Below are 12,784 nucleotides of genomic sequence, written 5' to 3'. Positions count from 1 at the left end.
TTTCTTTATTTACAATAAATAGGTGTAAGATTTCCAACATAGTCAATTTATCTGAATTGATTTTTCAATAAATATAAATCCGTAGTGTGGTTACGCGACAAATTCATCGTCCCACAATCTTTCCTTCTCTCTCTTTCTTTCTCTCTCTCTTTCTCTCTCTCCCTCTCTCTGTCTCTCTCTAATTAAATGTAAATATATGAACATTATCAGCATACTCTGCAGTATCGAGGCAATAAATATTTTCAAAATGCTTGAGAGAGGATTAAAAATAGGTATTATAAAACTTTTGGGTGATTTCTTTAATTATAATATCCTTTTTAAATGAGAATTCATTCATCGTGGTTTCAATTTATATTTTCTAGTATCAACACTCATAAGCTTCATTGTACAAAAATGTTGAATAACAATATAGAAAACAGAATAATAGAATAGGAATTATATGTCAGATAATCATTAGTTAATGTGTTTAGATAACGAATAAGAACGATTCTAACTACGTAGAATGCTAAACAAAACGAAGCGTGTTCGTATTATAAAGACACTACGGAAGTTATTATTTTTAGTACGACGATATTTTTACGGGAAATATAACGGAAAACAAATTCTATGTTGCCACAACCTTTTATGTTTTTATATATCTTACTTCATGATACTTACAGATATATCACGGTGTTTCGTCAATAGCATGGCGTTCGTATTTTTATCACACTTTGTGTCACTTCTTATATTTAATTTACAACATATAATTATCCACTAGCAAATCTACTCAACTCGGCTTATATAGCAAGACCGAACTCATAACAATAATTGCACTGAGCAGGCTGACATAAATTCAACCTGCAAATTTAGCTACAATGCTCTAAGTTCATCAAATAATTGAACAGTTTTGATCGGATTAGATTTTGCAACTAAACATAGATCCATGATATGCTATTTTTTCATTTGTTTCAATCGCTAAAATATTGAAAAACGCAAATAATTATGTGCCAATAGATATCTTATAGCCTTGTCTTGAACACGTATGCAAGGATTAACCGGTTATTTGCATAACATTTTAAGGATTGAACTGTTATTTGCATAATATTTTTCTTGACCTGTTATTTTCATAACATTATTACAATTGTTATATATATATATATATATATATATATATATATTTATCTATATATATATATATATACATACATATATACACATATATATACACACATATATATACATATATATATACATATATATATATATACACACACCCACTTATATACCCACCCACAGATATATATACACACACACATATGCACACGCCCACAGACACACACACACACACACACATATATATATATATATTTATATATATATATATATATGTAGAGAGAGAGAGAGAGAGAGAGAGAGAGAGAGAGAGAGAGAGAAAGAGAGTTCGAAAGGTAAAAAAACAACTTGATTTAAAATCATTCCGTACGAATCTCTAATGTTTAGTGTAAGATTCCCTGCTTAAAATAATCCTAAATGTGGGGAAACTAGATCAGTGGATTTAAACAGGTCATACCACTTTCTAAAATTCTAGCTGACATTGATAAAGAGCTAAAATAATTTACCATAGAATACACTGAATATATTCCCCAGATAAGTCGTAGCCAAGCACATAATTTAAAGCTTAAATCGGGGTTTATAGTCAAGATTATATCTATTTATTTTCTATCTCTTAATTCCGAAATTAAGGAAACCTTATTGTATAGAGGTGGGGGGTATTGCTGCTTATCTAGTTAGTTATTAATATTTAAGTGGAGTGGTTAGAAATGTATATTGGATCCAGGATTATTAGAATTTCCATTCAAAGTTCGAATTGTATAATGCGCATTTTTAAAGAATATTGATTTGAATATTATTTATAAACTTAGAATCTCATTCTTTTAAAAGTTATTTGCAAAGTTTGATTTAATATACATGAAACAAAGGGAAATATGGGGATAGGGTATATCATGATGTAATGAACATAAATACCTGATGTTTTACTTGGAGCAGCAACATGGGTCTTTTTCGAATGAACACGGACGGAGGAAAAGACATACAAAGGCTTCACAAAAAACAGGCGACATATTGGCCAGGCAAACATCACAAACACAAGGCAATAAAAATGAAACATAAATTAAACAAAGTACGTAAAACAAAATAAAATGGCACTGTATAAATCATTGACAAAACTCAATGATAAGCAGTTATAAGACAAATGCAGATCCAAGGAGACATGACAAAATAAGCAAATAACGTAAAGTTCATTACATTTAAGAAATAAAATCAAACAGATATTTTTGAAAAAATAAGCATGCAATAATTATTAAAACAATAAAAAATGACGTTGGTTTACAGATTTTCCAACAGGGGTTACATGAGGATAAACAGGTAATTGACACAATAAATATTTAAAGACTGAAACAAACAAACAAAGAAACAAAACAGAAACAAAATGAAATATGCAAAAACATAAAGCAAAACGTACTTTGATCATGGTAACCATATTATAATTATGAATATTATAACATGAATTTGGTATTCGGATCGAAGTATTAAACATTGTTCAGTAAGTGGATAAGTAAATAAGGTTTATTAAGATATAGTTGATTACATTCGTAATCCAGCAACTTTTTATCTTACAACATTAGATATCCTCATTACGTCATAGATGGGGATACTCTGCGAATGCGCTCACAAGAGTGCACGTACCATGTAGTCTAACATACTTTTACTATGTTAAACAACATGCTTTAGTTAGGTACATTGTAACAAGGGGTACACGTGCTTAATTGAATCTAAAATAGCTTACCAGTAGTAACATTTAACTTTTCGGTAACGACAGAAAAGTTTACCGATTTAATGATATCAGTAGTGAAAAAAAGTAGAATGGCACTGACATTAATGTCTTCAGATATAGATGGATTATATACTGAAATAAATAGATTAGTTGTTTTTTTTTCATTTTGTGTAAATCTTGTTGTATTATTACCATATTTCAATGCGGCATTATTCTTCTTATAATTAATTTTTACAAAATAACCTAAATTATATATATATATATATATATATATATAAATTTGTATATGTATATATATATATATATATATATAAATATATATATATATATATATATATATATATATATATATATATATATATATATGTGTGTGTATATATGGTGTGCGTGCGAATGGCTTGTAGGTGTATGCTTTATACAAAAAATTGATTACATAACCGAGTAAATGTTTCTGCTGTGAATGCTTTAGTAATACAGCATCCTCACGCCGGGTACAAGTAGGATCTTCCGGCCTGGTGATGCTGTATTTCAAGCAGAAGATTTTATGTGCAGATGATGCCGATAATAGATACATATAAGCAGGCAACAATAACGTGCTGTTCATGATGTAGCAGATTATCATATAAATCAGATTTTCAGTGGATTTATATGGTTTTGACACTTCACCGGACTATCCATTCATGTGAAATATTTTTATCATTTTTCTTTTACCTCCTATTCCCCTTACCTCATACATTTTTTTAACCAAGTAAGATCTGTGACTTACTTGTAGTTTCACTAAATACTTTCATATGCAAAATCCGATCCCGCATGTTGCTAATTCCTGCCCTCTGATGAGAAGGAGAGTATTTATTCGAAACTCCGCGGATTAAGGACTATCCACTTATCTTGTACTTCCTTTTTTAAAATTTAATATATTTTTAACTCTTTTTCAAGATGTCTTTTAAAATGTTTTATTCATCATTTGTTCATATATATATATATATATATATATATATATATATATATATATATATATATATATATATATATATATACTAGCAAAAGTGTCCGTCGTTGACTGGGTTCAAAAACAACCTACAGAAAATGGACTCGATTTATTAATGTATGAAAAGTTATGAAAAGGAAGAGTTGTAAGTTTGTGCTGAATTTGGAGGTATAAAAACCAAAGCAAAATATGATGAAAGTAAAAATAAAATAGATAAACCCCATAATTTATTATACCGTACCTGTTCACACTGAAACACTATCACGATACTCTGGGGATCTATATTAAGAAAAAACCTTGTTAAACTTTGTGACATATTTCCATTCTTTGGAGGTCAGGTGCGAACGAACGCCCCATAATTTTATTATACCACATTTCCTCAAACTTAAACATAATTATCTAAGTATACTTGCGCAGATAGATATGAAAAGTCTTTATTAAAGTGTGTGCCTATTTCCATTGTATGGTGGCCAGTCTCGAACCCATAACCCACAATTTTATTATACCATCCCTATTTATGTTAAAAGATATTTATCAAAGTATTATTATATACATCTATATCAGACACAGGTGTACACCTTTTTTTATTTTTTATTTCAATACTTTGTGGACTAGGAGCGTACGAAGACCCCACAATTAAAATGTACCACCGTTTTGCAGGATAAACATACCTATTCCTTTGTCTCGATACATCTTCTATCCTTATATGCAATCAGTGTTTCTTTTAAATAGTCAACCATATATGGTTGACTATTTAAAAGAAACACCAAATATGGTTGACTATTTAAAAGAAACACTGATTACATCACTGATTACATTACTGATTACGCCTATTCGTGACCAGACACACACACACATCCACACACCTCCACATCCACATTCAGCTTTATATTATATTATATTATATATATATATATATATATATATATATATATATATATATATATATAATATTTTTTCTTAATATACCAAAACGATATAATATATTAAAATCACACTCATGGTATTGTAATTTTGTTTTCAGGAAATATGTCTTACACGTATTTCCAGTATTTATATTTATTTCATTAGTGGCAAAGTTATATCGAAAGTTGGACTCTTTATTTGAATGGAAAGTGATTATTTTAGAAATGGTTTAGCTCCTTTATATAACCTATTTACAGAAATGACAACCTAATGATTGTAATATGGTCATGGTTATTGAAGACGAAACAGCGCTAGTATGCATTGAATCAGTGTTTTTATTTTATGATACGATTTTTTATTAATATTATATTAACAAATAATACAAAATTTGAACTATTGACCTTAGGAATCGAATATATTTCCCCTATTCATACTGTGTAATAAAATTACAATAGCTAATTCAATAATGAAAAAAAGCGTTTATTAATGTATACTAGAATTACCCGTTGGAAATTCATCCGCAGTTGAGAATTTGTAAAACTCATTAGGAGTAAAATACATAGAAATAAAATAAAATAAATACCGACGAATTTAAAACGATTTTTTAGTAAATTCTTTTTAACCCTTTAAAGTTATATTTTATTTTCCAAAGTACAATTACACCCAATATATTGCTTGTTCTTTTATTTAATAATATTTAATATAAGTGATTATAAAAGAACATATGTCAATTCACTTTTTTTACATAGGATTCACCACATTATCAAGGCCAATAGACCACTCAAGGATAAGGGTTAAAGAGTGTACAGTAGAAGTTGGACAATATAGTAATCATTAGTAATGAACATTTTGTAAATTTGATAACTTATATGGAACGGCTTATCAAGAACTTATTTACGTTAGACTTGAACACAACCATATTGTAGTCAGCCGGAAAGCAGGAAAACGGAAGACAATTCCACAGGCGTGCAGTTCTAAGAAAGAAGCTTTGTTCATGGAATCTACGTTTAGGTTTAAGCACAGATAAAGAGTGGGGGAATTATTGATAGTGTTTACAGCTAGATGAGTGTTTCTTGTGAAAGTTTGGCGAGGGGGACGATAGATTGAAGCTCAGTCGAACACTTTCCATGAAAATAATGATACATCAGAGACAAACTCGCAACATCTCTTCTGTGAGATAGAGGTTGCAACGAGGAGAAAATACATCTCCTACGAGGCTACAAAGTCTATTTTGAACTCTATCAAGGCAGGACAAGTCCTTTCTAGCAGCTCCTAACCAGATGTGGCAAAAGTATTCCATCCTTGGACGTACCTGGCTCTTATATAGAAAGAGAATAGCATCAGCAGTGAGATATTTACTGGATCGATAGAAAGATCCCGCCATTTTTCCAGCGGCCTTTGCAACAGATTTGATGTACGTGTTCCATTTAAGATCAGGAGTAATGGTCAACCCCAGAAGCCTGTCAAAACTTGAGGCCTCCCGAAGGCGAGAGCCATTCATTTAAATTGATGCCAAATGTGGATCAGAATGTTGATGATGTAAAGAGAGAAGCTTGGTTTTAGATGCATTAAAAGTAACCAGCCACTCCTTTCCCCATTGCACTACGTGCTCAAGATCAGAGGAGAGAGAATTGGAGAGAACTTGGTCGTTTACTGTCTTAGATGTGCTGCCATAAATGGTTGTGTCGTCAGCATAAATGTCTACAAATGATGTAAGGATGTGATTTGGGAGATCATTAATGTAGATCAGTTGCACATTTTTTATTAATTTTCCAAAGAATTTATCACCAAAACAAAAATTACAGTCTCCTCTGAAGATGACTGTATTTTAATTATAAAATAAAATAGCCAATTGTAAACGTTACATAGATAGTCATGGTCTTTTTAATATTTGTGACGAAATCGTTTTAATGATGGTTAACAGACAACGAGGGACTATGAGGGAAGGTAATTAATTTCTCATTAATACATGTTTGCAATAATGGCGGCTTTTGTGACACTGTATGTTGAACTAGTAAAATCTCAGTACCCTGTAAATCAAATTTCGAGTCCGTAGATTAAAAATTGACAGAGTTATTGCGCAGGGAAATGTACACACAGAGACACACAGATACACAGACACATTCACTTATATATATATATATATATATATATATATATATATATATATATATATATATATATATATATATATATATATGGGGATTCATATACAAGCAATCTAATTAATATTCTTTCATGTTTAAAGATCTACCGTCTTAAAAATGTATTTGATGATAAGACACGCACATGTGCGTGCGTATTACAGCCTCTATTTCAATATACCTTTTATTCAGTGGATTATCCAAATTAAAATTTTTTAACATTGATGTAATCATTCTTAGAATGCATAATCAAGCGAAAACTTATTGAATAATAACTAACAGAGAAATACATGAAATATAATTGAGTAAAACTATCTAAACCGATCAAATTACAATCTTGAAGTGCTTTCACCACGATGGAATATATGAACACGTACTTATATACTTATGCATTTTGTATGCGAATGTAATGGACCGTACGTGAAACTAGTAATCATTATTGTCAGTAGTCGTATTGAACGCTTTATACATTATATATATATATATATATATATATATATATATATATATATATACATATATATATATATATATATATATTTGCAGCTTTATTGTGAATATATAAATACACATTGATACAAAGATGTATATGCATGTATATGTGTGTCTATGACTTTATGTTCATATTCTTGTTTAATATACACGTAAAAGTTCCGTTTTAATGTTTACATTATTTAATGGAATGATTAACGTCTTTATAGAAACCCTCATAAAACATATGCGTTTTGGTTATCAAACAAAGAACGTTTTGCTATATGCATATAATAAAACAAATAATATACTTTTGGAGAAAGGTTGACACATAATACTCGTTTTTGCAACGAAAGGCAAAACAAAAAAAAAGGAAAACAAACAGACAGCTTCCTGTTGTGAACAAAGAAAATATTAACGTAGACAATACCAGTTTATGTGTATGACATAATGAATACAAAAATAGCATTAAAAGTTTAAAAATAAAATATTATCAATAGAATTCACGTAAGCATTAGGAACATATAAAATCACTTTATTTTTAATGTGTTCATTCAATATAAATTCACTTTGTCCCATTAATTTATAAATCCTTACAAATATTTGGATTAATTTTAATATTCTTAACAGTTTTACAGCCATTCAATGTTATTCATTTTTCCGAAGTATTAGCCAAATCCTCTTAAAACTTTATTATTTCTAATGATAATTATTTTTTAATTTACATTAAACTCCTTATAATTATGCACTTCCTTAGATACAGACGAGTCGCAGTCGTATTTAAATTTTAAAACCTTCTATTTTTGTTTCCGCGAATTATCACACAGCCCCCCCATATATATATATATATATATATATATATATATATATATATATATATATATATATATATTTATATATATATATAAATATATATATACATATATATATATATATAGTGATTTAATGAGAAAAAGATATAATCAAAAATTCATGATGCTGACCAGCTTATTGTTTATTCTTTTCCTTCAGCTGACATTTACAATTCCTGCCAATATCTATTTTGTAGCGCAAAATCAATCACAATTATTTTATTCATCATTGAATTCATTCTGCACTTAACTCATCTGAGGAAATAGCAACACTCAATCCGTCAAAAGGAATTAAAGTGATCTGTTTTGCGTTATGAAACAGATACTGGCAGGATTTGTGAAAGTAAACTGAATTTAAGCAATAAATATTAAGATGGTCGACATAATGACTTTTGGAATATAGTTTTTTGTCATTTATTCACTATATTGCTCTGTAATTAGATTTAGTGTTTAAATAAGGATTGGTATATATTGTATAAAATACATTTCTGCAATATATATATATATATATATATATATGTATATATCTAGATATGCTTGCAACGCTTACAAACACGTGATACAAAATATTTAAATTAGATATAGTAAGCGCAAATTTGCTTGTGTACTTTCGCAATACACTATTTATTAAAGAACCTTGTATTTATGCATTAATCTAGTCATTGATAATGCTCATATCAAATCTACAGTCATTTAATTAAACCATAATATTTCGAAGAATGCAATATGTATCCACCGATCATTTCCATAAAATTAAATACCCCTAAATATAACAATTCAAACTTCATACTGAATAAAATATAAACAGATTTTTTCCCCATCGAACCAATATACATACCGTAGAGAAGCATCGTTTCCTTATCTTTTCCCAAGTGATTGGACGCTAAGCACGTGTACTCCCCGAAATCACTCTCCACAATCTGTGTGATTCGAAGACTCAACGTTATAGTATGACCGCCTTCATTAAATACTTCGATGCTGTATTTTTCACTGTTGAGTAACTCTTTTCCATCCCTCATCCATACCGTTACTCCCTGTGGGGAAGCTGTGATTCGGCAGTCCAATATGGTTTCTCGACCTTTTACTTGGCCAATACGTTTGTTCCGAAGCTGTACCTCAGGTGCAACTGAAAAGCAAGATAAATTTGTATTATACATTTAAGGGAAATCATGAAAACCATATTAAATCGTAGCATACAACTATTTCATGCATAGCAGAAGTCCAGCAAGTGTAAATATATCTATAAGTAAAATTGTATGTGTGTGCATATTTCCGTACGAAACTTATCTGTCAATTAAAAGTCAACAAACTTGAGATTTGAGATAACGGCTATTGAGATTTGAAAAAAAAAATTAAATCGGTAATACGGCAACAATTTTGGCTGTCAACTGCTGAAAATAAAACGAGTTGGCTTTAGTAAACTCTATAAACTCCCCCACTATTTTTTGGTAAAAACACTTGACATTTTTGATATAAGTTACTTGGACATGGATCAAACATTTTAATTGAAGTTCAGCCCAAAACATTACATGTTAAAGGGTCAAAATTAGAGTAAATTTTTGTAAAAATTGTCCTCGGACGTCTCTACAAAATTACTAAACCAATTTTTGGAATAATTATCAAATATTTTACATAAAGTGTATCCAGACATGGGACAAGCTTTAAAATCCGTTTTCTGCCGAGAATTGGGCTGCCAAAGGTCAAAGTTCAAAGGATGTTTCCTTTGCGGTCTCTAGTAAATTATTCAGCTAATTTTTGGTCTAAACATTTAAGATTTAACATAAAGGGTATTCAAAAATTACGTAACTGTTTAATCTGTTTTTGGGCGACATATCAAACTCCTCCTCCAGTTTTAGTCGAAACAATTGAAAGTTTAGATATAGGTAAACTTGACATGAGTCAAACCTTTTTATATACATATATACATATACCCATAAAGTTATAAACTATTTATAGGGAAAAGCCCTAAGCCTGAATGAACCGCTTGTATTCTATAAAAAAGCAAATATAAAAGTTGTATCAATTATTATTGATATACTTTTTTATTTCTTTAGTTCTGTGAGAAATCTATCTCATAGATTTTAAATGAAATCGTTTAAACTTGGTATATTTTGTATGTGTATAAAATCTCTCTATATATAAAAGGCTGTCGCGTCTTCGAAAAGCGAATGATGGGGCGGCTGGCTTGCAGCGCAAAACTAGGTCAAATATCACGCAATTTTTCACACCTGTATATTTCTGTTTATAAACCTTAACTTAACACAGTTATCAATTTGTCTCCTTTGTGGCTTTTTACTCCTTTCGTTTCTACCTTCGCGTGAAGGCTTCGGGGTTCAATCCTATTAACACTTCATTTTTCTGTTACACCTCCAAATGGCCGCCAACGTTTTTTTTTTATCACACATACCTCCAAACACCCGGGAAACGCTGTGGCCTCCACATAGACTTATATAAGATTTTATGCACATTTATAATATGTAAAGATTATTTTCATAGGTGGAAATAACGGCTTATTCAGTCATATGGACACAACATTATGTGTGCCAGAAACTCCGTGAAAAATATTGAATAATCGGACCCCTGTCTTTCTAAGTTTATAACTACTCGAAAAATGTAATTCAAAACCTTTTTTTTTCAATCATATGAACAAGGACTCAGGTTTCGTTTAAAAAAAAAACTTAACAAAAGAAAAAAAAAACAATGTGATTTTAAAAGAAAAAAGGTTTAAACCTTCGGACTTTACAGGTAAATTTATGAAAAAAAAACACTTTTTTTGTTTTAAATTTGAATATAATATTTATTTATCTTTTACCTTCAATTTGTGATACATAAAACGTTTGTGAGTAATTTGATTATTTACTTTGTAATAAACATTTCAAAATGAGGGGAAGTTAATTAAAAAACAAAGAAAATTGTCTAAAATATATTCAGTTTATTGGTAAGAGCATAACATTTAACATTAATCCTGGAAATATCGTAAAAATAGAAACGATAAAAAAATATTGATGGATTTTCAAATTAAAAAATTGCAAAATACTGAACTCGTAAAACTCAATGAATTTCATTACTGTTTTAAAAAAAATACAAAAAATAATATTTTTGTTACTTTTTAATAACTTTAATTGTTTATTTTGGAAGAATAATCCATAAAGAAAATAAACAACCCACTTAAAAATGAAAAATTACATGTGTTTTTATATTTTATTCGCAGTTTCGTGTAGGGGGGGGTTTAAAAATTCCTACAAACAATATGGTACACCTAACACATCGTTATTGAAAAATTTCTAAACTGTGTATATATATATATATATATATATATATCTATTGTAAATATATGCATATATATGCATATTATATAGATACGCACATGTGTATACACACACATATATATATATATATATATAAATACATATATGCATATATATGTATATATATCATATATATACATATATATGCATATATATTATATATATGTATAAAATATATACACATTATATATATAAATATATATACATATGTATATAATAGATATAGTATATATATAAATATATATACATATGTATAAAATATATATACATATATATAATATATATGTATATATATATATATATATATATATATATATATATATATATATATACATACATATTAGTGACTTTGTTTTAGTGTGTGCGCAAATACTAAGTCAAATTTTGTCTTCAAATTATATCCCGTTATTATCTAAGTGAACTAATTCCTTCATTCGTATATTAATGCAGATAAAGGCATTCTTAAGTGGGAAGTGATTCAAACACGCCTTCCACATATTAGTTTAGTTTTAACTTACTAAAATTTACGATAAATATTATTCTTAATCTTCATTAAAGTTTGGGTCAAAAAGATATTGGAGATTTCATATTACTTTTGGTAAAAATCAGTAGCGTCTTAAAAGAGGAAATTGAAGGGAAATAATGATATTACCACTTGTAAGTCGACGATTCCAAATGCCGTTTAAACCATGCGAAAATATACAATTATACATTAAAGTAGGTTTATTACAAACTTCTTCAATCAACCTGACGACAACTTAGACGGAAATGATCAAGGCTAGAGCGGTAATTGTTTACTGTAGATTTTAGCTGATAGCACACGAGTCATTTTTTTTAATTGATGAATTAAACTATTTCAAATAGTATATTAAAGCCAAGCAATGCTATTCAGTGTGCTTATAATATAAATTATACAAATAAAAAGAAAATTAAAAAAGGAGGGATAAAAATAAAGATGAGAAAAGTAAGTATTCTATTCAATTTTGATAGGCAAAAATATATTTATTAATTTTTGAAGCAGTCCTTTAAAAACCTCATATAAATTGCTTATGTTTCATTAAAATTGCATATGTATTGCATTTATTATACCAACTCCCTCAACGTAACCAAATAAAGTTTAAGCTTTCTCTTTTTAACGATATTGACATATTCTACGGTTTTGGAAAAATATGGGCAAATTGAGTATGATTTTACTTTTCCTGATGCCTCGTATTTCGGCTCACAAATTACTATTGAGATTTTTAAGCGATTTAACCGCAAGGTATTTAGGCATTTGCAACCAACTCAGAGAGCACGATTTTATT

General features: G+C 29.0%; 1 protein-coding gene across 1 annotated transcript in view; it reads right to left on the bottom strand.

Annotated features, from left to right (window-relative positions):
- LOC145270574 (opioid-binding protein/cell adhesion molecule homolog) overlaps positions 1 to 12,784 on the bottom strand; it is a 463,923-nt gene that overhangs the window by 68,289 nt on the left and 382,850 nt on the right. The window contains exon 6 of the mRNA XM_080126208.1: positions 9,011 to 9,298. Within this exon, the coding sequence (XP_079982334.1) occupies positions 9,011 to 9,298 (288 nt within the window). The remainder of the gene's footprint in view (positions 1 to 9,010; positions 9,299 to 12,784) is intronic.

The sequence above is a fragment of the Euprymna scolopes genome, chromosome 4 (assembly GCF_053919585.1).
Source record: "Euprymna scolopes isolate OS-2025 chromosome 4, ASM5391958v1, whole genome shotgun sequence".
NCBI classification, from domain to species: Eukaryota; Metazoa; Mollusca; class Cephalopoda; order Sepiida; family Sepiolidae; genus Euprymna; species Euprymna scolopes.
Note: the sequence above shows the minus strand (reverse complement) of the source record. Positions and strands in the feature narration are given on the sequence as shown.